General features: G+C 33.5%; 1 protein-coding gene and 1 non-coding gene across 3 annotated transcripts; one reads left to right on the forward strand and one right to left on the reverse strand.

Annotated features, from left to right (window-relative positions):
- The first annotated feature begins 537 nt into the window (after positions 1 to 537).
- Positions 538 to 609, forward strand: TRNAE-UUC (transfer RNA glutamic acid (anticodon UUC)). Its single transcript has one exon. It is a non-coding gene; the product is annotated as a tRNA-Glu (tRNA).
- Positions 610 to 7648: 7039 nt separating this feature from the next.
- Positions 7649 to 25253, reverse strand: LOC143246713 (uncharacterized). 2 transcript variants are annotated; one of them, XM_076493804.1, is made up of 5 exons: positions 25147 to 25253; positions 18065 to 18292; positions 14638 to 15542; positions 13826 to 13896; positions 7649 to 10430 (listed from the first exon to the last, which is right to left on the reverse strand). In XM_076493804.1, the coding sequence occupies exons 2-4, from the start codon at positions 18289 to 18291 to the stop codon at positions 13853 to 13855; spliced, it is 1176 nt and encodes a 391-aa protein (XP_076349919.1). In that variant the 5' UTR covers position 18292; positions 25147 to 25253; the 3' UTR covers positions 7649 to 10430; positions 13826 to 13852. The 2 variants fall into 2 exon arrangements, with proteins under 2 accessions (XP_076349919.1, XP_076349920.1); XM_076493805.1 differs by having other exon boundaries at positions 25135 to 25220.
- Between the last annotated feature and the right edge of the window lie 973 nt (positions 25254 to 26226).

A 26226-nucleotide genomic window follows, 5' to 3' on the forward strand; every position in this document is an offset into this window, starting at 1 on the left:
TAATTAGGGTAATGTTTACGGTCTGTGGTATTTCACGAAAGCAAATAAAAATAACAGTAAGTCTTGACAGAATATCAATATGTAAGCCGTAATGGTTTTTAGCTTGTTCTTGCATTCAATGGCTTGCGAAAATTCAGGGATGCCGCGAGCCCATTCCTGATATATAAAAACAAAGGCTGAACTTCAATCACCCACAAAAGGAGACATTTTCTCCGTTAGAGAGCTGCCACCTATTAGCAAATATTTCAATTTTCACTGAACGTGATTTTAACTGTTTAAATTTACAAGTATGTCACAATCTGGAAATTTCACTCTTGTCGTTCCAAGTAGCCCAGAACATTTTACTCAACTGTTATCGCCTTCTTGAGGGCACTTTTGTTATTTTGTCTTTTTCTTATTAGACGTATTGTGCAATAGTTCAAAAGAAATATCTGTAATGATTAAAGTTATGTAACTTACGCAGAAATTGCAATTAAAACAATGTTATTTTATTTATAAAAAAATCATATAAATTTTAATGAAACACATTATAACATATCCCATGTGGTCTAGTGGCTAGGATACCTGGCTTTCACCCAGGAGGCCCGGGTTCGATTCCCGGCATGGGAATTTGCTTTTTCTTAATTGATATAAGTAACTGTTATGCATCAGCGTTTTCTTCCTGTATTTTTTAACATTAATTTTATCACATATTAAATGTTTCTTCACTCTACACTAAATCCTTAAGGAACCTGACGTCACAGTGACGGTAGTTGTTCAGTCTCGTACATTATTTGATAGGAAAGCGTGGTTGGAAGAGGTAGTTACCCCCGTCCTCTTCGTCATGTATTAAAGCAACGTGTCATTTAATGATCCAAATTTTAGCTTAACATTACAATTTGTTAACAATGTGGCGATTTGGAAAAGCTTCAACTCCTTCGATAGCAGTTACAAAAATTAAACTCCGTCTTGAAACAAACAGCAGAACAAAAATACATGTTCTTAAAATAAATCTAGTTCTTGTATTAAAATCAACCAGAACGTTGAGAAATACTTAAACGGAGCTGTTTTAAATGTTGTCCCATTAAAGCTCATGGTGTCAGAAAAACACGGGGGATTCATGAAGTCTTCATGTGAAATGATAAAAAAAACACCAAAGTGTTTTCGAAGGATGGACTTTTATTTTTCAGGAACAAATTTCGAATTAAACATTTGTGTATCTGAAAAGTTTTGTGTGCGTGTGTATTTGGTATGGAATTGTCTGTGGTATATTCGACCCAATGAATATAAATAATTATATACAGCTGTTTGTTAGTGTGTATAACAAAATTAATAGTAATGTGGTGTGTTTTTTTTTTTATAGTAAAGACATATCAGGCTACCTTCTGAGTTTACCGAGGGAAATCGAGCCCCTAGTTTTAGCGTTAAAAATCTCTAGACAAACGCCGTCTCAGCGAGGGACATTAATAGTAGTAACATAGCAATAAATACTATAGAAAGTCTGTTTATAGGCATGGCTCTGAAGAGGGTAGAAAATCAAAGTTCTATTATAGTGTTTTGCACGGGTGTTACTTGATTTCGTTAAGCGTTTGGAAATTTATAAACAACGGTAAATGAAAAAGAAGAGATCCGAGACCTTAAGCCTACCTGGCCATGCCGTGCCACATATATATATATATATATATATATACACCAAATGTTTTCAAAATCATGGCTGATTATTGTTTTAATTATATTGAGCGTATTTAATACGGTAATGAACTACGAAAACATGCAAGAAAAATATACAAACTTGCATTTCATTAACATTAAACGAGACTGCCAAAAATAAAAGGGGTAAAAACAGATATTTTTAATGATATTTATTGGTCTTAGTAAATATCTGGTCAAAACATGGACGTCAATATGTAAAACAATAAAATTAGAGATATTTTAATCAGATACCACCTTACAAAATTGTAGGTTTGTCATAATATTTTTCTGACACGAACAGACATTGATACAAGTATCAGGCTATTTACTGCTAGTAGAGGTCGTGTGAGTTTCCATCCTGGTTGTGAGTCGTTGAAATTCCGGCTGATATGTTGTCAAGGCTGTACGAATTAGCTCCGTTAGGTGTTGATTTTTAAAGATTACACGATGCTCTGATTTCAGAAACTTCATTACAGAGTACAGTGATTCACAGCAGTATGTTGTGCTGAAAATTGAGTTACACACTGGTTTTCTTCAGTTCAGGATATTTTATTTCTGAATCTTGCTTCCAGAACTCAATTGTATAATAGGATTTATGGATCATCTTTAGACCCAGGTCCTCCTGTAGTTCTATTAGTTCCATTTCCACAGCAGATGAATCTGTAACCAGAGGTCTGAGAATTGGACAACCATCATTAATCACATCAACCATGAATGGATTTACAAGAAAGGAAACGGATTTGCAATGCTAAAATCAGGGGTTCGATTCCCCTCGGTAGGCTCAGCAGATAGCCTGATGTGGCTTTGCTATAAAACAATACAAGAAAGGTGAAGCAGAAATTCTGCAAGTCCTCAAACCTGTCTAGGAACTTATCAAGCAGTCCTTGTAATTTATCTTTGTATTCTTCCAGTTTGTGGTCTTTTATTTCAACGTCAGGAAATGTATTTACTCTCCTTTTGAGATTGGGAAAGTAACTGAAGTTTCTTGACAATACGTCTCTCTGAAAAATTATTTTATTCTGAAAGCTGAAATTTGTTTGAGTAAGACCAGAAACAATCTTATCCTTCCCTTGGAGTGCCAAGTTTGGAGTTTGTAGATGATTCATTATATCAGTAAGGAAGGAACATTACATTTTGCATCCATTCATTATTTCCCAATTGAGGATAGCAGAGAGCAACGTTTAGACCTTCTTAGGTCACCTTCAGATTAACAAAAATAGCTTGCAACTTATCGTTGTGTTGCAGGGCGTATGTCTTATAGGAGATTATAGGGGACGTTGTAGTTAGATGTTAGGATATTAATTAATACACATATTAGGATGTTTCTTTATACCGGTTCAGTTTCGGTTTGAGTTCTTGTATAAGTTGGGATTCTTTGATTTAGCATTTGTTTCCCTTCTTTGTATGTTGTTGTTTTCTATGGTTATGTTGTGCCTATTTGAGTTGCAGTGTTGAAAAATGTGTGAAGGTGTTTTTTGTTGTTCTTTAAAGCTGGTTTTCATTTTTCTGCTTACCTCTCCGATATAGAAATCGTGGTAATTGTTGCATCGCATTTCTAAAAGATGTTGGTGTTATGTTTATCAGTGTAGTTTTTATATAGAATGTACTTTAGTTTAACACCTGGTTTTAAAATTAATCTAGTGTTGACTAGAATGTTGTGTTTTCTTATAAGTTTTTTTCCAAAATTGTGAGAAATGCTCTTGATATCAGTGTGAATGCAACGGTTTACACGCAGAGGTCAAAATGAGAGGAAAAGCAGATTGGAAACAGTTGCAGAGCAAATCAAACACATGAGTAAAAAAAGGACTGAAAATGATCTTCTATTGGAGAGTTAGAAAAATGAAATGTTCAGCGATATTTCTGAGGATCTCTTGGATTTCGCGACACCAAAAAAAGACGCGGATAACCCAAAACTCAACTGTGAAAGCAAGGTGTTGTGTTGTACTCAACAGGACGTGGAAACGATGATCATTAAATTTGGTAATTCTTTGGTATCGAATTCACAGCAACATAAATATTTCTAAGTGTAGACGCTCGATGGAAGACATCAAGTTTCAACGTTCTTGACCAGAACATTCAACTGCCTGCATTCTGCATGACTGTATGAAGAATTCTATTCATGTTACTCCAAGAACATTCAGATGATGTCATGAAAGTGATTGGTTTTGTTTTGAATTTCGCGCAAAGCTACCCGAGGGCTATCTGCGCTAGCCATTCCTAATTTTGCAGTGTAAGACTAGAGGGAAGGCAGCCAGTCATCACCACCCGCCGCCAACTCTTGGGCTACTCTTTTACCAACGAATAGTGGGATTGAATGTAACGTTATATCGACCCCGCGGCTGAAAGGACGAGCATGTTTGGTATGACGGGTATTCGAACACGCGACCCTCGAATTAAGAGTCGACGTCTTAACCACACGACCACCATTTTATAGCAGCCAACCTTAATTAGGAAGGTGTTTGACTTAGTGACAAAAAACTTTATATGTACATCTAATCTTTTTATTGGCAGCCGTCAACTATCTGCATCACGGTTTTAGTAGGTTGCCTGATGAACTTTCTTGGGGCTGACAAGTCCAATTCCAGAATGAAATAAGTGATTACAAACTGGAGAGATACACGTGTTGTCTGAAACCAATCTGGAGAGACACGTGTGTTGCCTGAAACCAATCTGGAGAGACACGTGTTTTTTTTTTTTCTCGTTTTATTTCCATCCTCTGAATCAAAACCACTTCATTTGAAACTGCTCTCAATACCAACGTTCTTTTCAGATTGTGTGTGAGCTTGTAGACTTCCACATTGATATTAAATGACCTCCTATCATGTCTTGGCACTGAAAACATAAAGCAGACCCGTTTCCTCGATCCACCTTGAATCTAACCATACAAAATATTTTTGGTGATTCAAGCTTCTCCTAACATGGCCGAGCCATTAAGATCTCCTCTTTACAAATCTCTTATTAGATACGTGAACAAAACACATTCTTAATGTAGTGTTACAGTTTCATCATTAAATATTTTGTATACCTTTGCACAGCATGTCACAGTATCTTAGATAGGTATGTATAACAGCTGTTTCCCAGGTACTGATAGATGTGTATAACGACCGATGTAAACCACAAACCCTTGGATTTACAGTGAGTATACTAGCCACTAAACTATTATCAACCCAATTTAATATAACGAACATGTACTTTACTATTATAGCTGGGATTTTCTAAAACTAGCCTACAGTTGACTAGAAAAAATTTGCCCTTTCAGCAAATTTATGGAAAAACAGGACACTTCAGTTCTTGCAGACTACCACGTGAGTTTGGTTTTTCTTTTCATGACCCCATCATCCATTTTCCTAGAAGGTGATCAACAAAGAGTAATAATCTGTACAAAATTATGAAATACGTATAAAACCCCAGAGTATTTCTTTCAAACGAGGTAAGTTACACTTGGGATTTTTACTGTTACACAAATATGTTTCTCTTCTTTAAACAGGAGTGTAAACAAAATTATCTAGCAAAACGTTGTGCTACCCGAAATGTGAACAATATTGTTCACAACCTGTACCATCTTTTCCTTGACTATCTCGATGGGTGTTACATTATATACAGTGTTACTCATAACTTATGTCGCTTTTCCCCAAACCGTCCTCATGAAGCATGTGATTATAAATACAATGTTGCTCATAATCTGTGTCACCTTTCCCTTGGCCATCCTCATGAAGATAATACCAGATATGCAGTATTACAATCTGTTACCTTTCCTGAGGCCATCCTTATGAGGATACCACACACGCAGTGTTACCTTTCCCTTGGCCATCCTCATGAAGATAATACCACATTTATAGTGTTACAATCTTTGTCACCTTTCCTGAGGCCATCCTTATGAGGATACCACATGTACAGTGTTTCCTTTCCCTTGGCCATCCTCATGAAGATAATACCACATATAGTGTTACAATCTGTGTTATCTTTCCTGAGGCCATCCTCATGAAAATACCACATATCCAGTGTTACAATCTTTGTCACCTTTCCTGAGGCCATCCTTAGAGGATGATACCACATATCCAGTGTTAATTTTTGTCACCTTTCCTGAGGCCATCCTTAGAGGATGATACCACATATTCAGTGTTAATCTTTGTCACCTTTCCTGAGGCCATCCTTAGAGGATGATACCACATATTCAGTGTTACAATCTTTGTCACCTTTCCTGAGGAGGCCATCCTTTATCACCTTTCCTGAGGCCAAAATGATACCACATATCCAGTGTTACTGAGGCCATCCTAAGAAAATAATTATCTTTGTCACCTTTCCTGAGGCCATCCTAAGAAAATAATACCACATATCCAGTGTTAATCTTTGTCACCTTTCCTGAGGCCATCCTTAGAAAATAATACCACATATCCAGTGTTAATCTTTGTCACCTTTCCTGAGGCCATCCTTAGAGGATGATTGTGATCTTTGTCACCTTTCCTGAGGCCATCCTTAGAGGATGATACCACATATCCAGTGTTATAATCTTTGTCACCTTTTACTTGGTTATCCTTATGAAGAATACAACTGCATACAGATTGTTGTGTAAAACTCTGTCCACAAGCTTCTCCAAACGCACATGGCCGAACATTGCACCATTGGTTGGTTGATTTAGTGTTTTATGGCACAAAGCAGCTAGGCTGTCTATGCCAAACATCTGGTAAAAAGTTAAAATTAGTGTAAGTTTAGTAAAATTCATAAAAATAAATTAAGATAAATAAAACAAAGTTTAAAAAAAACATAAAACCAAAGTTTACATCAAGTCTATAATGTTAAGTGAAAAACTACAGTAATACAAGTTGTAAAGGATCATAACTGTAGCATGATCATAATTATCATAACTCGCCAGGATGACTAACAGATAAGTACAAACATCAGTGTTAGTCACCTGAAGTTGGCCTTTCCAGTCCTGGTTTTGAGTTATTTAATGTTATGGCCATTTTCTAATTTCAAATTGAACTAGATGAACTGTGATTCTTAAAAAGCAAATCACATTAAAAAAGGTTTAAAGTATAAATTAAAAAACTTAAATGACGTTAAAAAGATTAATGGCCTTTAAAAAACTAAAAACATTACCAAGGTGGACAGTGTCACCATCACCAATACCACTAATGTTATGGACAAACCTTGGGATAAAACATGTTTATAAAATAGTGCCATCGTTGAGAATCGTAACGACAACAAGAAAGTAAAATGTGGCTTATTGTGACCTGAACATTGGATCAATTGTCAAAAGATGTAAGAACAGTATTTTGCACATGACAATGGAAGTAATTCAATACAACAAATACAACATTATTTCAGTGTCCCATAAAGTATGGACAATTTATGGACACCCTGTTACAGGTGCAACACTTTCATTTGGCACAGAGCACAGTTCTTACTAAGGGATTTAGAATAGTTTAAAGGTATTTCCATGATGAAAAGTTAAACATCTAGAAAACCAAGAGAAGTGCTAAGCTGCTGTCACAATTATACTGTAGGCATGTTCCACCTCTGTATAAAATGAGCATTAACATGCCAATTCCATGTACAAATACAAGTAACAACATGATTTTACCTTATACCATTAACAGATATTGCAACGTAATTCTGTACCTTTGGAAATTGGAATCTATCCATGGTTGATAGATTGTGGACAGTATTTTTACAATGGAGACAACAGTATATTATGAAAATCACTTGGAGTAAATACTATGGCACACAGCATTAGTCCATAGCAAAGAAGACCACAGATGATGGAAACAGATGCAAAACAGCATTAATCCATAGCAATGAAGACAACAGATGATGAAAACATGTAAAACAAGTCATCCATCCTTGTGTTGCCATCAACTGTGAACATTCCTTCCCTGAGAGGTATAAAGCAATATTTATGTTTAGTTCATAAAGTATTTTATATTTTTATAAGCAAACCATAGATGAATCTTTTTAATCAAAAGACAACCATGCATTGTTGTGGTGACATTTTATTTTTCAATAATAAAACTTGTATGTACAATTAAGTTGCTTATTAAATGACATTAAACTCATCAAATTCTTACTTACACAATCTTACGGGCTATTAATATCTATGAATTACATATTGTTTGACATAGACATTTCTATTAAAATCACTGTTTTCAAACCTTTCACACATGATCAACTGGAAATAAATACATCAAAAAAGATAAACCTATTCTCTTTAGCTGATGGTTTACAAAATGATTATAAAGAATGCCTTTGTAAGATGTCTTACTTTAGCAAGGAATGGTTTCTTAAGAATATTCTAATCTAATTTCAAAGTTTTTCCATGAGTTCACAGTATATCATTACAAAAGATGACTAGATTCTGATAACTTGTTTAATATTTTACACAAATATATGCGACATTAAACATCCTTTAATATGTGATGACAACTAGATTTATTTGAGAGTCTTTTCAATGAGATAAAAAAGATACAAAGGAAAACATAAACAATTATTAGTAACTATGCGTACGCCATCTTTGGAGATACGTTCAGAAGAAGGAAAGAGATTATATCGTGCCAACTTTTACTGTGGTTGAGTCACAAAATTGACAAATAAAAATAAAATGCAAACTCTGCCTCACAATATTAACAAGTCACTAATTCTGTAGCAAAACAAATATTTCAACAATGAAGACACATCTACATGTTAGTATAACATAACAAAACTCACCAAGACATCAGAGGTCAGTGTATTAAACAGTCATGTTATTACAACATTGTGGTAAAACTCATGCATTCCAAGAATACTGGTCTGGAAAATAAACTGGAAGAGACACAAGCAGTTTTAATGTTGTGTTTTCTTATAGCAAAGCCACACAGGGCTATCGAGGGGAATCAAACTCCTGATTTTAGCATTGTAAATCTGTAGACTTACTGCAGTACTAGCTGGGAGCAATTGTAATGGACGTAAAGCTTGAAAGTAGAAAATCAAAGATACTTTTGACTTGCTTCAGGCAAATAGATGGTAATATGATCACTCACGTTTAATATTAAAAATACAACTGTGATAACAAAACACACATGTACAAGTATAGAATACATCACTCCCCAACTGTACTAAGTCAGAATACACCAAATTCAAAACATACAAGGACAGGATATGGTACACTCCAAACGTCTGAGGAAACATGAAAACTATTTACATATTACATTTAAAATGAGATGCTCCATCTAACATATTTTAAATATCACAAAGTATGAATAGGTAATGGTTATACATGAAATAAATATAAGGGGTAAAAAAGTTGGTGTATTTTAAATTTGTGCAGTGAATGGTAAATAGTTTTACAGAGTTTGAATTACTTGTGATGTCTCAGTAAACGGCAACTGTTTCTGCTGCAAGCACGATGGTAGCAAAATATTCATACTTAGGCCGTTTTAAGTTACTTTTTGGATGCTCTACAAGTTAAAACTGTATGGATTGTACATTAGCTACAAAGCCTTCAGCATCACAATTCTATAGCCTGTAAGCTAGCTAGAAGCCGTAACTTTACAAATATCTACAACTGTTAAAACAGTTGTGATACGTATATACAAAACATTTTAATATTTCTAAGGTTTGTAGTGATACTGTTTAATGAGCCAAAGTTTAATGAAAACAATAATATATAACTAGATCGGAACTCTTAAACAGATTACACCTACATATTCAGAGCACAACATATACCACATAGTAGTAAACTGTAATTCATATTTCTCCAATATTCAGTAGTCCTACTTGATATAAAGAGATAGTGTTATGGCTTTAAAAGTTTAACACACATTTTCCCATGGAGTTACATCATCTTCACACAGCATTTTATATAAAATATCAACAACGATACATAATATGATTATCTGAATTTTGTAGCTGTTTGTACTTGGTTTCTATGACTAGTTGTGTAACATTTAAAGCAACCACACTTTGTGATTAAAATATGAGAAATTCTAGAAACAAAATTTTCTATGCATAAAACTGTACTTTAAAAATGTAGCAGATTTATATACTGTACAATATTTTATGAGAAGTTAAAAAGGCTTAACACAGTCAACAATATATTACATCATATAAACATTACTAGTACACTCGGGGATTTGGTTTTGTCTAGTGGACTCCTGTTTGTTTGTGTTAAACTACATAATGAACTATCAGTGTTGTGGCTACAATAGCAAATCAAACATAATTTTTAGTGTTACAAGGCCACTGACTTACTGCTGGTGGCAGTGGACTCTTGATGTCATATGATTTATGTGATGAATGTTTCACTGAATGTGATGGTAATTCATATTCTACCAAGACCTACTGCCACAACATGGAAAGCAGACATTCATTCCTATGGCTATTTTCTGTACACCTCTAAACATTGTTTTATGCAAGGTTATAATAAAAGTGTGACGGAAGTTACTTCCAGCTGAATGTACCTTTTCCATATGAATCACAGTTAAACGTCGTCGTTTCTTATGTCTCTATTTGCAATAATGGTAATTGGACAACACCCTTTACAACACTCCATACTCTGGGTCAAAAAAAAAAAAATCCCTTTCAGTTGTCATCTTGTTAGGAGTGGAGACATTTTGACACAGCTTGTGCATCAGGTTGGCCAGTTTTGTCCAGCAAGATTGATAATACCACATCTTGACCAGTATGGTGTAAACCTCAGGATTTCTGTGATACACTGCAAGTCTGTCAACTCTTTAATTAGCGATTCTTATTACTGGCCTAGAAAGATGGTCTTACCGATACTCCTATAATCAATTAACAAAAAAAAAAAAAAAAAAATACATTATGTAACATTCACAGACAATAAATAAAGTTTTACATAAATCTTAAACAAAAGTTTCATATTATTTAGGTACTTTACTATTAATACATAGGGTCATAATAGATTCTGATTATTGGTTCTTCAAACAAATACAGTAAATATTAATGAATTTTAAATGTTAACTGATTGAAAGTTTTCATGGACAAATTAACTGTATAGTTTTAAATAAAAGGATTGTTTATTTGGAGTTAAGCACAACGTTAAACAGTGGACATTATGTGCTGTGCGAACCAAGCATATTGAAACTCAGCTACTAGCACTATAAGCCTTTACTTTTACCATTGTGTCACTTGGGGGCTTAGAGAAAAGAAAACAGTAGTAGTACCTGATTCTGTTCAAAATATTTATGTGATGTGAAGATGTAACAGTTAACAGTATCATATTTTATTATTTAAAAGTTCTCAAAAATTTATAAATACATCAGTTTAAAAAATAAACAACTTTTAAATGAAAACTGCAATACGTACTTCAGCCTTTTCCTTACATTTTGACTGGTGTGCTAAGCCTAAGTACTGTTAACCTACATTTTGACTGGTGTGCTAAGCCTAAGTACAGTTAACCTACATTTTGACTGGTGTGCTAAGCCTAAGTACTGTTAACCTACATTTTGACTAATGTGCTAAGCCTAAGTACTGTTAACATACATTTTGAAGTACTGTTAACCTACATTTTGACTGGTGTGCTAAGCCTAAGTACTGTTATCCTACATTTTGACTAGTGTGCTAAGCCTAAGTACTGTTAACATACATTTTGACTGGTGTGCTAAGCCTAAGTACTGTTATCCTTCATTCATCAGTATACGCTTTCAATTCCAGATGTTTTTAATAGACTTATGAATGAAAGCTCTCCTCCACCTAACAGTTTCTGTGAAACATTCAAATGTGCTCAGAACAAGACTAGTCAACCGAGAAAAAAAAACAGAAATCGGAAGATGTACTCCACCATATACAAACTAACAGGAAGCAGATCCAAGAAAATGGACAAAATACCCCATGAGGCCTACATCATCTAACTGTTAGAATTTGAAGATTACAAATATAACCCTTGTAGGCTCCAAAGACAAACACTCTCTGACTAGATGGATGCACTGAAGAGTTCACGACAATGCACAAGTCCCAGACTGATTGTATAGAGAGAATGTGAAAGGAACTTTCCTCTGTTATGCCAATCACCTTGTAAAGCTAATCTAATAGGATATAATTATTTAAAAAGAAAAGCATAGCTACAAGAGAACAAGTTGTACAAATAGTTTACTCTAATCAAGGTTTCATAATAAAAAAACTGTTATGAATAACTGTATAGTATTACAACAGAATAGACATCAAATAAGTTCACATGCAGGTGAGATACATAAACAGTGATAAGCTAAAGTTTCTTAGCTTGTTTTGCTATTCATAACCAACTGAAGAGCAGGCAGTACTTTACCAGCATAAACAGTTATTTTACTAGTGAAATTTTCTAATATGCTACTGTTCAATAGAATTATTGGCTAACTGTATCTCAGTGAATGACCAGTTAATATTGATGACAATGAACAATGCTTACCAGTTTACCACCAGTTGTTTGTTTCTTCAGTTTTTTAGCATAAAATTTCAAGACCTTTGTAAAGTTAACCACGCTGTCTCGTACTTTCTTAACATGGAATGACAGTATCTTTCCAACCCCCAACTCCAATGACGGTTAACCACACTGTTTGGTGCTTTGTAACATTTAAATGTTTTCAACGACTACTGATAATTCAACCATATAAAACTAAGATCTAGTAACCATCTGCTGTGATACGTACACTTGGTTCATGATGGTCAACTTTATCTAATATGAGATTTTGTTTTATAATAAACTTTAACTGATACAAAATTTTGTTTAATAATAGTATGTTTACGTTACTACGGAACTTTCTTATCATAATAGTATGTTTACATTACTACGGAACTTTCTTATCATAATAGTATGTTTACATTACTACGGAACTTTCTTATCATAATAATATGTTTACATTACTATGGAACTTTCTTATCATAATAGTATGTTTACATTACTACGGAACTTTCTTATAATAGTATGTTTACATTACTATGGAACTTTCTTATCATAATAGTATGTTTACGTTACTACGGAACTTTCTTATCATAACAGTATGTTTACATTACTAACAGTATGTTTACATTACTACGGAACTTTCTTATCATAATAGTATGTTTACATTACTACGGAACTTTCTTATCATAATAGTATGTTTACATTACTATGGAACTTTCTTATCATAATAGTATGTTTACATTACTATGGAACTTTCTTATCATAATAGTATGTTTACATTACTACGGAACTTTCTTATCATAATAGTATGTTTACATTACTATGGAACTTTCTTATCATAATAGTATGTTTACATTACTATGGAACTTTCTTATCATAATAGTATGTTTACATTACTATGGAACTTTCTTATCATAATAGTATGTTTACATTACTATGGAACTTTCTTATCATAATAGTATGTTTACATTACTGGAACTTTCTTATCATAATAGTATGGAACTTTCTTATCATAATAATATGTTTACATTACTATGGAACTTTCTTATCATAATAGTATGTTTACATTACTACGGAACTTTCTTATCATAATGTTAATTTGTAATTTAATACAAAATTTTGTTTCTCAATGGTCAACTTTACCAAAAATGGGAAACTGCAATACAGCTATTAATGAGTTTACAGATGCAGAAAATAGTGATATAAAAACCAATACTTTAAAATATAAAATAACTTCTAACAAATCACACAAAATAAATATCACTGCAGATGCAATGTGTATAGGCAAACATTCAAGTAAACTTCAAGTTTTCTGGACAGTGCAAGACAAGGTTATCAACTGAAGAAACGAAAAGCTTTGGTTTATGATTTCAGTTACTTCGGAGAAGGTCTTTTGTTTTCCAGAAGTTTTAAAGTAATATTTTGGTTCTCTCGTGAGACGTAGCATTTAAGTAATAATTCATTTTAAACTAAAACTGTATTAGTAAAAATCATAATTTGGCATATTTCCAATAAAAACACTGTGATAGGGTATCAGAACTCTGAATATTCAACTGAAAAAAACAGAAACAACATTGACCACAATATTTCCCTGGCTAGTGTTCCTATTCTGAACACAGGCGAGGTCCTTCGGACAGTAAAGAGGTCACATTCTGAATGAAGCATTTGTGTATTTCTGTCATGCTGTTTACAAACACAAAAAATTTTTAAACACTAAACAGAAAACTGTTTATCATATTTTTAATTACAGCTACGTTTTTATAAAAAACAAAACTTAACCTGGTAGCTTGATCCCTGTGAGTGAGGCTACACACTGTTTTTCTCACAGCCTGCTGAGGACTCATCTGAAACTGTCAGGATTACAGAAAGTTAACAAAACTTTAACATTCACAGACTTAATTGATATAGCAAAAAACACCCTTCTAGATAGCTGAACAAATGTGAATGTCTCTTCACTTGTATACATGTGCTGTCTCCTAGCAAAGTTATTAACTTGTTTTATTTTTTAGCATAGACCTCAATTTACTGAGTCATAGAAAACAATTTTTTCTTATTTAACTAGCATTGTTTACAAAACTTTATATTACCAGTTCTTGTAAATAATGAGCATACTAATTAAAGTAAAATATAAACAATGACAACAATAAATACAATGTTAATATGAGGAAATAATATACTTAATATGAATTCAGTCTATAGCCTCAAATAATTCTTACTTTAAAACTAATAAAGATCCTAATTTAATTCACATAATAATATTTAATGTTAATGCAGTTCTTATAAATATAAACAGCATCTCAACCATTACCATGTCTCTCATATTCCAACCAGCCTGATAAACCCCAATGTTGAGTAAAAGGCCTTGTTGGCATTAGATATAGCAGATATACTGTGGTTGATATATTTCTAAATGACCTATAACATTACCCAGAAGCTTCTACAACTAACAATCTTCTTAACTGTAAGAATATTCTTTACATTTCAAATGAAGGATGCCCTTTGTTATCAAAGCCAAATCAACCCTTCAGAGGACATCAAGAAAGAACTTTAGTTCCACTAACTGATAACAAACAACAAGAAAAGAGCTCTACCTGATGGAGGTTTCTGTTGTGGTAGCTTCACAAAATCATCATCAGCATGTGACTGGAACAGAGGATTCATAAATGAGGCAACATGCTCCACTGTCGTCTGGTTGTCGAGGGCATTTCCTCGGAACACTTCAGAATGAAACGCCATAGAAGGATGTAAAGTGATGGTCGATATGTCTGGCAGAGTTTTTCCAGATGCTGTTGTCTTCAGCAAGTAAGAAAACGATGTAGCACTAGAACAATCAGAGGCAGTAGGTTTATAGTATCCAAAAGACATCTTATTGGAAATGAGGTTTTTGTTCTGAGGTCGTGATGCAGGATTCCATGCAGTGCTACCCATACTGATTGGCTGTAGTTCAGAGCTCGTGTCACTGGTGGTTATGAGTGATCCAGACTTGTATATCTGTTTTTGCGTATTTTCTTCTGATTTCGTTATTTCTTGTTGTTCTTTAAGTTGATTATTCATTTCTGATTTATTATAAGTAGATTCACAAAACAATGAACAAGGGTCAAAAGCCTTTTTATGTCTGTTCTGGCAATCTGTCTCAGTTAAAGAGTTTAATCTTTTAGTTTGGGATCGACAACGGCCTCGAGCCTTTTCCTGTTCTTTAAAAACTGGGTCTTGCCTTTTTATCTGCATACGATACTTCTGTCGTTCCCTTTCTTTTTCCCGAAACAAAGGATCTTGTCTTTTCATCTTCATACGCTGCCTCTGACGTTCTCTCTCCATATCTCGGAAAACGGGATCCTGTCGACGTGCTTTCATCCTGGATCGCTGTTTTTCTCTTTCTACCGTTCGGAAGAATGGGTCTTGACGTTTTAGTTTCATCATGTTTCGCTGACGTATTCTTTCCTGTTCCTTGAAAGTTGTATTTGGTTGTCTGGTGTCATGAAGCTTATCCTGAGACCTACAGAGTCAGAAGTCTATATAAGAACATTTGAAGAATAAAAATAGCAACTTAATCATTACAATTATCCCAAGAGTCACACCTAAACTAGATTTTCTGTCACCACTGTTACTAAGTTCACATGTACAGTGCTTACTGGTTGATTAATGTCACCCTTGAACTCTTAACAATTCCTTTCAGGAAACATTTTAACAAAGTAAAAAAAAAAAAAAATTCATAATGACCTTCAAATCTGTGACCTCACAATCAAAGCTCTGCTAACAATAAAGAAATTAAAAATTCTGTGGCATAAAGATTGTTTAAGTTTTAAACCCAGTGTCTTGTAACCCTACCAATAATGTCACATTTTGATGAAATACAAATCATGTTAACAATTGTTTAATGATAAAACTTAACACTTTTATGTGTGACAAAGGTTGAGTGTCACCAACAACTGCAATGAAAACATATTAATTGAAATGTGCTAATTACTTAAGCACATTCAGCCTCCTAAGTCATTACTTGGTGGAAGCACCTTTGGCAACAGTTATTGCTGCGAGTCTATTTGGATAAGTATCAAACAGTTTTGTATAACGGGTTGTGGTAATTATTGCCCATTCTTCCTTTGCAAAATTGTTCCAATTCAGATAAGTTCATTGTGAATTGCTGGTGGACCATAATTTTTCAAGTCTCACAATAAATTATTCACTGGATTCAAATCAGAACTCTGACTGGAGAATTCTTGGACATTGACTTTCTTCTTTTGAAACCACTCTAGTGTAACTTTAGCCTCGTGCTTCAGGTTGCTGTTCTGCTGAAATGTAAATTTTCAATCCAGTTTTAGATTCTTGACTGACTCAAGCAGGTTTCCCTCTGGGATTCCCCATTACTTTACACCATCCAACTTCTCCTCAATCCTGATAGTCCCTGGTGATGACAAGAGTCCCCATAACATGATGCAGTCACCACTATGTTTGACAACTGGGATGGTGTTGCTAGGGTGACCGTTAGGCTTGCAACAGACATAACACTTTAAATTTTGAACAAAAAAATCAATATTTTGTCTCCTCTGATCACAAATTCATCCACCACATGTCTGTAGTATCACTTACAAGCTTTGTTACAATTCTCATTTGACATGTAAGATAGTTATTTTTCTTTAAATAGCTTCTTTCACCACTCACTCATACAGGCCAGCTTTGTGTAGGAACCACGATAGTGTCTATGTATGAACAATGGCTCTCATCTCAGACATAAAACTTTGCAATCTTTCAGTCACTGTTAGCTTCACAGTGGCATCCCTAACTAGGTTCCTGCTTAGTTTGGAAGGGTGGCTTGTACTAGGTGGAATGAAACACAATCCACTTCTTAAAGACTTCACCATACTTAGAGGAACAACCATCTGCTACGACATTTTCTCCTAACATCACGATTTGTGCTTCTCTACTGTTTTATCCCTCACTTGTTTGGAAACCTCCTTGGTGTTTTTTTTTTTCTAACATCATTATACAGAAATTTTAAGCTAAGATAACACCATATTAAAGTTAAATATTTCCATACCTTAATGAGGTATATACAATCAGTGCTTTGAATTCTGGTTTCTAGTGACCATAAACATAAATAAACCAATGTTCTTTTATAACTTCAATTCTACTAAACATTAGTCTGAATACTCAAATTAAGGTATACTATTCTTCATTCATTACTTGTCACCTAGGTATACCAATGACCAAAAGCGAGATCATATTGTAACAATGCTACTGAGCTTATAGCTGAATGACATATATGTATGGTGTGCTTTATCTTCAGCTGTAGAATACTAACCCAAAATGTGCATTAGTTTTCATTCAAAACACATTGTCATTTCTTGACCAATTTGAGATCTAATGAAGTATTTGACCCGAGGTCTGATGGATTATTTTAATCATGCCTAAAATAATTTCAGTTTGGAAGGTCTGTCTGACAGAGGTGCCATTTGGAAGGGGGGGTTTGTCTGATAGAGGTACCACAGCAACTGAAGATTCCCTCTTGTTTTTATTCACCACAGTGAATGTACATTTATAACTACTTCACATGCCAGTTACCTCAGACAAAGTCAAATGAAAACGCTCAATGACAAGTGTAATTTTACAATAGCTGCAGTAGTATAGAGGGTTATGATTTTAACGTTTGTTTCTCAAAACAAGGAACGGTATAATTTGGTTACTAGCTGAAATGGTTCCAACAAAATATGAACAGTTTATAGCTGGGTACGAATCATAGAGAAGAATTTTAAGAAACATATTACTTATACTGTACATAATTTAATGTCAAATCTGAAATCACTCAATTTCTATGTATATTTTACATAAGAAATATATGATTTTACCCAATATTTTTTATAATTTCTTTACACAGAGTTTCCTAATGCAAACATAAGCAAAATGTACTCAATGTGAAAATTATGTTGCTCTCACCAGCAACAAATGTAATAAAGAAAGAAATCAGAATTTGAAAGTTAGTGTTTTTTATATATCTTTACAAAATAAAAAAGTAAAGTTTACCTAGATGTACCACGGGAAACATTTCCAGAGTTACAGTGAGCTACATTTCTATTCCATGTCACTTCTAAAGGTTGAGAATCAGTGGTTCGAAACCGGGACACATTCTTTCCCAAGAACTGCGGGTCAGGATGCTTTTCCTTCATGTTTGTTGGACTTCCTACTGGAATGTTAAATTCACCATCGTCTTCTGTTAACACCGTCTCCACAGGTACCGAGTCAGTGGCCATACTGTAGGTTTCACAAAACTCCTTCAAGAACTATTATACATCTAGTTCAAAAACTTATGAAGCCAAACACACAATTTAATGTTTCTTATAAGTAAGGACTGGTGAAAGGCTAGTTAACTGAATTGTTGAGAAACTGGATGGAAGAAAGCAATTATGTCCTGTTGCTAATAGTGAAGTTAATAGAATTTTAGGGTGTATTTATAAGCACTGATTGCAAGTCAGAAGATGTAATTATATCTATCAGTAGTTATTTCTCACTTAGAATACTGTTTACAGTTCTGGTTTTCTTTTCAGAGACAAGATATTGAGTGACTGGAAAGGGTTCAGAGGAAAGTCATGAAGACAGTTTTAAGGATGAATGGATTACCTTATAAGAATAGATTAAGACTTATTATTTCTCTCAATAAAATAAAGGTTAAGAGATGACTTTACTGAAGCTTATAAAATTATCTACAAATTAACTGGATTAGAGCCTCCAGGTTATCTGTGATATATTTTGAAGAGAACAAGACACAAGATTTGGATAAGACAGGTTATGGTCCAGCTATGGAAGTTTTATTTTTCTAAAAGGGCAGATGATTGATTTATTCAACAAGTATCTGACACTTTACAGGACAATCAGTGATTTCCTGTCAGGTAATGAATGGGTTTAGTATTGTTTTTTTCTTATGATAAGTGTGCAAAGACAGCCTTAAAGGATTGTATATCCCCTTGTTGTCTGTAGGTTATATTTCTGCAAAAAGATATATCCAATTTTGACTTGTAATCCAAATGTCTACAAGCACACCCTAAAACTAATTTTGGTACTAGTGGCATGAATACTGACTGTTTCAATGGCTTCAATGACTTATCCACCATTATGCCAAGATATGGCTTCAATGACTTGTCTACCATTATGTCAAGATATCTTTTTTCAGCTATGTCTGAATTGGTTCCCAACATTAGACATGTAGTTCAAACTGTAATATCCTATGTGCATTACCTTGCACTTGGTATAATAAATTGTCATTTATGAAGTACATGTCCAACTTTCCAACTGATCCAAGTCATCCTGCAGTATTTCAACATCCTCATTACAGCTAAAAATATCCAATGATTTAATGTTATCAACACATTTTGACACTGTACTTATCATATCTCATTTATGTTCGAAGACCCAAACACTGACAGGTTAAAAATTATCTAGTGAGAAGGATCTAGTTAGATTCCATGAATAACATGAAATTTTGTAACATTAAACTGAAAGTATGGTTCATACCTCTTGAGTAAATACTATGAAATGTAACATTAAACTGAAAGTATGGTTCATACCTCTTGAGTAAATACCATGAAATGTTGTAACATTAAACTGAAGGTACGGTTCATACCTCGAGTAAATACCATGAAATGTAGTAACATTAAACTGAAAGTACGATTCATACCTCTTGAGTAAATACTATGAAATGTAACATTAAACTGAAAGTACGGTTCATACCTCTTGAGTAAATACCATGAAGTGTTGTAACATTAAACTGAAAGTACAATTCATACCTCTTGAGTAAAATACCATGAAATGTTGTAACATTAAACTGAAAGTACGGTTCATACCTCTTGAGTAAATACATTTTATTTACTAACTTAACTGGAAAATAAAGTTTAAGGGCACTAAAACCTACAGTTACATAGCATTAAAGGACACTAGTTGACCTTTCAATCCTTCTAAGCTGACTGCCCATTGAATTAAACCAAACTCTTAGAGAACACTTAAATTCAACAAACAGTATAATTAAAGTAGGTATATTGTACTATCACAGTCTATTTTTATCTAAATATTGTTATTTAAATTTCATAAACACTTCCAATGTAAGGCTGATACAATATCAAAATAACCTATTTATGTTGTTTGAAATCATTTTCTGCTCATGTTATTCAAGCTAATAAAACATTTTCACAAAAAGAACTTACATTATGAAACAAATATTTATTACAATTCATCCAAACAGTGATTTCTTATTTATAGCACATCTGTTTGTATAAAAAACAAACACAGTTTTCTTTGTTTTCATTTACAGTAAACATTTTAATTTTTACAGCTGGAGTATTGTTTTCAGTCACATATATGTTTTTGAAAATGTGCAGAAACAGTTTACCAGAATCACCGTTGATTTACAAATTTTAATCTATGAAGAGAAACTTGAAGATCAACATTTTTATTGCATGTACAAGAAGTAAGGGTAACTTTGTGAATGGAGGTTGTAGATATCAGGGAAGGTAAATAAAAAGCAAAGCATCCAAAATCCAGTATGTTTATCAGACAGAATTTTTTCCCACTAAAGAAACTCTTGAATTGTTTACCAGATGATACATTGTATGCTGGTAGCTAGGTCTCACGTTTTTCCTACACAATATATAATTGATGGGTCCTATTTAAGTTTGAGTAGTTTCTTTGTGTGATTACCTTGACAGACTTAAAGTCCTTCTGACATCTAACTGTATGTTCCACTGTTATGGTATTACATCACACACAAGTGTGGCATTTTCTTCCAGACTACCATTACACTAATCATGTCTCTGATAATGAGAACTGTCTGAAATATTAAAAAACCTATTTAGTGTTATTAAAGAGACAATAAGAATTTAACCTTTTGTTGCACTGAACAGAAATTTACAAAAAACAAGATTTCATAGGTTAAGAAATAAAACTTCTGAATACATCTTAATAAACATTTAATACTGGTAAAAAACTAATGGATGCTGGGAGATTGGTTCGTGACTGATGATTTTAATACAGCTGGGAAAGTTGAACAACAGAGGTGTGGTGGGGATTTCTCCTCATATTCTGCATATCAGAAAGAGGGAATGCTCTATGTTCCCCCCCAAACAAACAATAAGTTTTTTCTTACATTAAAATACAATAGGAAGTAGCATTATTTTTTAAGTTCTAAAAACATTTGTCATTTATGAACTATAAGAATTCACCAGTAAGATGATTGGTAAACTGATTGCTTATTTTTAACTGGTCATATAATCTAAAATCCATATTAAATAATTCTATTAGTTATGGTTATTACGACTTAGGCCTGAAATTCATTCCTACAACATAGGACTTAATTTTTTAACTTTTTTTTACCTGTTTGTGTAATTTTGTTGTTTTTTTTTCCTCCAGTTTATGCTTTTTCTTTGTTGTTTTTACCCTTGTTTTTATTAACATACAGCTGTTTTACATAATGTCTGGTAATATTAGTTATTTATGATACACGTATCTAACAACACTGATGTTTTTGCTGTCAGAAAGCTGCATCTAGATAATCCTTAAACTCTTTTTTTTTTCATCTAATTTCAATATTTACCTTAGGTAAAAATTAGTATGTGCACTTAGGATAAAATAAATAAATACTGGATTATCTGACTGGTCAACTGACAGGCTTTTTTTTACACAGTCCTACATGGAAGACATATACGCACACTTCTTACTCTAGGCCTACACAACAAAATATTTATATATCTCCATTAACAAGTACCATCTCATCATGCTATAGTTTGGATACCTCACATTAACAAGTACCATCTCATCATACTATAGTTTGGATACCTCACATTAACAAGTACCATCTCATCACACTATAGTTTGGGTACCTCACATTAACAAGTACCATCTCATCACACTATAGTTTGGGTACCTCACATTAACAAGTACCATCTCATCACACTATAGGTTGGATACCTCACATTAACAAGTACCATCTCATCACACTATAGTTTGGATACCTCACATTAACAAGTACCATCTCATCACACTATAGTTTGGATACCTTACATTAACAAGTACCATCTCATCACACTATAGTTTGGATACCTTACATTAACAAGTACCATCTCATCACACTATAGTTTGGATACCTCACATTAACAAGTACCATCTCATCACACTATAGTTTGGGTACCTCACATTAACAAGTACCATCTCATCATACTATAGTTTGGATACCTTACATTAACAAGTACCATCTAATCATACTATAGTTTTGATACCTTACATTAACAAGTACCATCTCATCATACTATAGTTTGGATACCTTACATTAACAAGTACCATCTCATCACACTATAGTTTGGATACCTGACATTAACAAGTACCATCTCATCACACTATAGTTTGGATACCTGACATTAACAAGTACCATCTCATCACACTATAGTTTGGATACCTCACATTAACAAGTACCATCTCATCACACTATAGTTTGGATACCTCACATTAACAAGTACCATCTCATCATACTATAGTTTGGATACCTCACATTAACAAGTACCATCTCATCATACTATAGTTTGGATACCTCACATTAACAAGTACCATCTCATCATACAATAGGTTGGATACCTCACATTAACAAGTACCATCTCATCATACTGTAGTTTGGGTACCTCACATTAACAAGTACCATCTCATCATACTATAGTTTGGATACCTCACATTAACAAGTACCATCTCATCATACTATAGTTTGGATACCTCACATTAACAAGTACCATCTCATCACACTATAGTTTGGATACCTCACATTAACAAGTACCATCTCATCATACTATAGTTTGGATACCTCACATTAACAAGTACCATCTCATCATACTATAGTTTGGATACCTCACATTAACAAGTACCATCTCATCATACTGTAGTTTGGGTACCTCACATTAACAAGTACCATCTCATCACACTATAGTTTGGATACCTCACATTAACAAGTACCATCTCATCACACTATAGTTTGGATACCTCACATTAACAAGTACCATCTCATCATACTATAGTTTGGATACCTCACATTAACAAGTACCATCTCATCATACTATAGTTTGGATACCTCACATTAACAAGTACCATCTCATCATACTATAGTTTGGATACCTCACATTAACAAGTACCATCTCATCATACAATAGGTTGGATACCTCACATTAACAAGTACCATCTCATCATACTGTAGTTTGGGTACCTCACATTAACAAGTACCATCTCATCATACTGTAGTTTGGGTACCTCACATTAACAAGTACCATCTCATCATACTGTAGTTTGGGTACCTCACATTAACAAGTACCATCTCATCATACTATAGTTTGGATACCTCACATTAACAAGTACCATCTCATCACACTATAGTTTGGATACCTTACATTAACAAGTACCATCTCATCATACTATAGTTTGGATACCTCACATTAACAAGTACCATCTCATCATACTATAGTTTGGATACCTCACATTAACAAGTACCATCTCATCACACTATAGTTTGGATACCTTACATTAACAAGTACCATCTCATCATACTATAGTTTGGATACCTCACATTAACAAGTACCATCTCATCATACTATAGTTTGGATACCTCACATTAACAAGTACCATCTCATCATACTATAGTTTGGATATCTTACATTAACAAGTACCATCTCATCATACTATAGTTTGGATACCTTACATTAACAAGTACCATCTCATCATACTATAGTTTGGGTACCTCGAATACATAATGAAAAACAATTTTTCATAAATCATATAAATTTAATGCATGTGCAAAAAGAAGGTTACAAACCATATCTAGGATTAAAATATATATGTTAAAACGGCTCGTTTGGGTTGAGAAAATTTTTTACACAGAGGAGCGAATAACGTTTTGACCTTCGGTCATCATTAGGTCCATTTTTACATGTATATTTTACTCTACAAGTGGGTTTTGTCAACATCACTGAGTATCATATCTGAGATTGACAACAGTACAGCATGTAACATGCAAAAATATTACATCTGGTTCAATAAACAAAGCAGAAAACTATTACAAAGACTTAACAACATATGTTAATTTATCTGTATCACTAGTGGGCTATTATCATACTAATCACTAGACTGTCATTCACACTATTAATATAATCTGGTCAAGCAGTTTTCAAAGTAAGGTTAGCGAAACTAAAGGGTTTCACAAGTCATGTCTTAAATTTCATAAAATTACTTAAAAAGATACGATTTTTAAAAAAATTATGTTTTTGTCAATTGCCATCTCACATACACAGTTTTTTTTAACTGATTGCTTTGGAGGACTGTAAAATAAAAATATTAAAAGATATCCTAAGGTTATTAAAATTTGAGAACCACTGTTCCAGACTGACGAGTTATAACTTGCATACCTTCATCCTGAAATTGTAATGCACCAGGTTAAACGTCAGGTGAAACCCAACTCTACAAGTGAACTGTATTATGAGGTTTAGCCTAAACCTTATAGCATAATTCACTGTAGAATCAAGATCCAGCTAAAGTTTTATTTAATTTATGCTGTTTCTTTCTTCTTTATTAACTTCCAAATCTAACGCCAATCGCCAGTCTCTTCCTTGTAATTTTAGTCTAAAAATTATTCTAATTGCTTACTTTCGTATATCAATTTGTTCGCGTTACTCACGCATTCATTGTTAAGATACCAACAGTTTCACTCTGTAATATTATTTCTTGTTCACACACTCAATTTATTAACTTTCGTCGTTCTATTATAGGCTATACACACTACAACAACTTTAGAAAGCAATTTATCAGTTTAACTTTGAAAATTAAATTTGCTTCAAATTTAGTAAAGGTGAAACTTAAACGAAGTTGTGTTGAATTTGAAAATAAAAAGTACGAGGCCTGTAATTGGAAAGCAAAACAAAAAAATAATCTTTCAAAAAGTTAATTCTCCCAAATAATATACCTATAAAATGCAAAAAAAAATAAACCAGAGATACTCTCAGCAACATACATATACACTTTAATACAACTTTAAATAACACTAAGTTATTCTAATTTATTATTACGAACAAGATAAATACCGTTTTCTCTACCTTTCTTTCTTTCATCAATCCCCATAAAAATGTATACGCCATCTAGAAAAATAGAACTCACTTTCACTAAAAAGTAACTTTGTTGACAGCTTAAGGCGGTGTACGATATTTCAACATATACATAAATATAATAACAAATATTTTGATTACACATATCGTAAATAGATAACAGGACTTCCGTGAGCAAAAATAAATAGCTTAAACTTAAGTATTTTAGGAATTGTTTCGCAAATATTTATATTAAATTCCAAGTTTACACTTTTGTTACATTTAGTGTGCCTTCGGCTAAATCCTGGATGTAAATATACGCTAAGTGGCCGCTATATTAGGTACACATGCCTTTTAGTGCAAATAGATAAACAGTGAATTATGTGGCTGTAACTCAATTTATAAAGCATGCAGAGATGGTCAAGCGGTTTAGTTGTTGTTCGACCAAATATTAGAATGGGAAAGATGTGTGTACTAAGCGAAACTTTGAACGTGGAATGATTACACTGGTTTACAAAGAAATTGAAGCAAGCACAAAAATGGCTGTTTTAACCTAATTTGGGGGTGCTGAATTCAGATTTGAAATCCGTTTTTACTCATCACCTCTAGTTTTTTAGATATGCATACTGTACATTTTGTACACATACTGTACATAAAGGCGTATATGCATTCAGGGTTAATTTCTTATATTGTGTGACTTATGTCTTCTTTTTTAGTTATTATGCAATAAATGTAAGTGATAGCATTACATTATATATATATATAGCTATATATCAAGACGGATTTTGGCAGTTAAGCGTAGCCAACACGTCTCAATCAACAGCCAGTAGTGCACTGGCAGTCAGCGCAGGAGGTTGGTGTCCCTCGACAATTGTGTTGCACAATCTTTTGGGAATATATTTGTATTACAATTTCCAACGACGCACATAATTATTATTGCCTTACATATGATTTAATTTTACTTTGTTTTTTATCTGATTCTCCAATGGCTTCAAGCTCGTCAAAACACCGAGGATGCCTCAACAAGGCAAATTCTTTCTGCTACGTGTGTGGGGACTTCACGACAGTTGCACAACGTCGAACCATCACTTC

Source organism: Tachypleus tridentatus, chromosome 3 (assembly GCF_004210375.1).
Source record: "Tachypleus tridentatus isolate NWPU-2018 chromosome 3, ASM421037v1, whole genome shotgun sequence".
In the NCBI taxonomy this organism is placed as follows: Eukaryota; Metazoa; Arthropoda; class Merostomata; order Xiphosura; family Limulidae; genus Tachypleus; species Tachypleus tridentatus.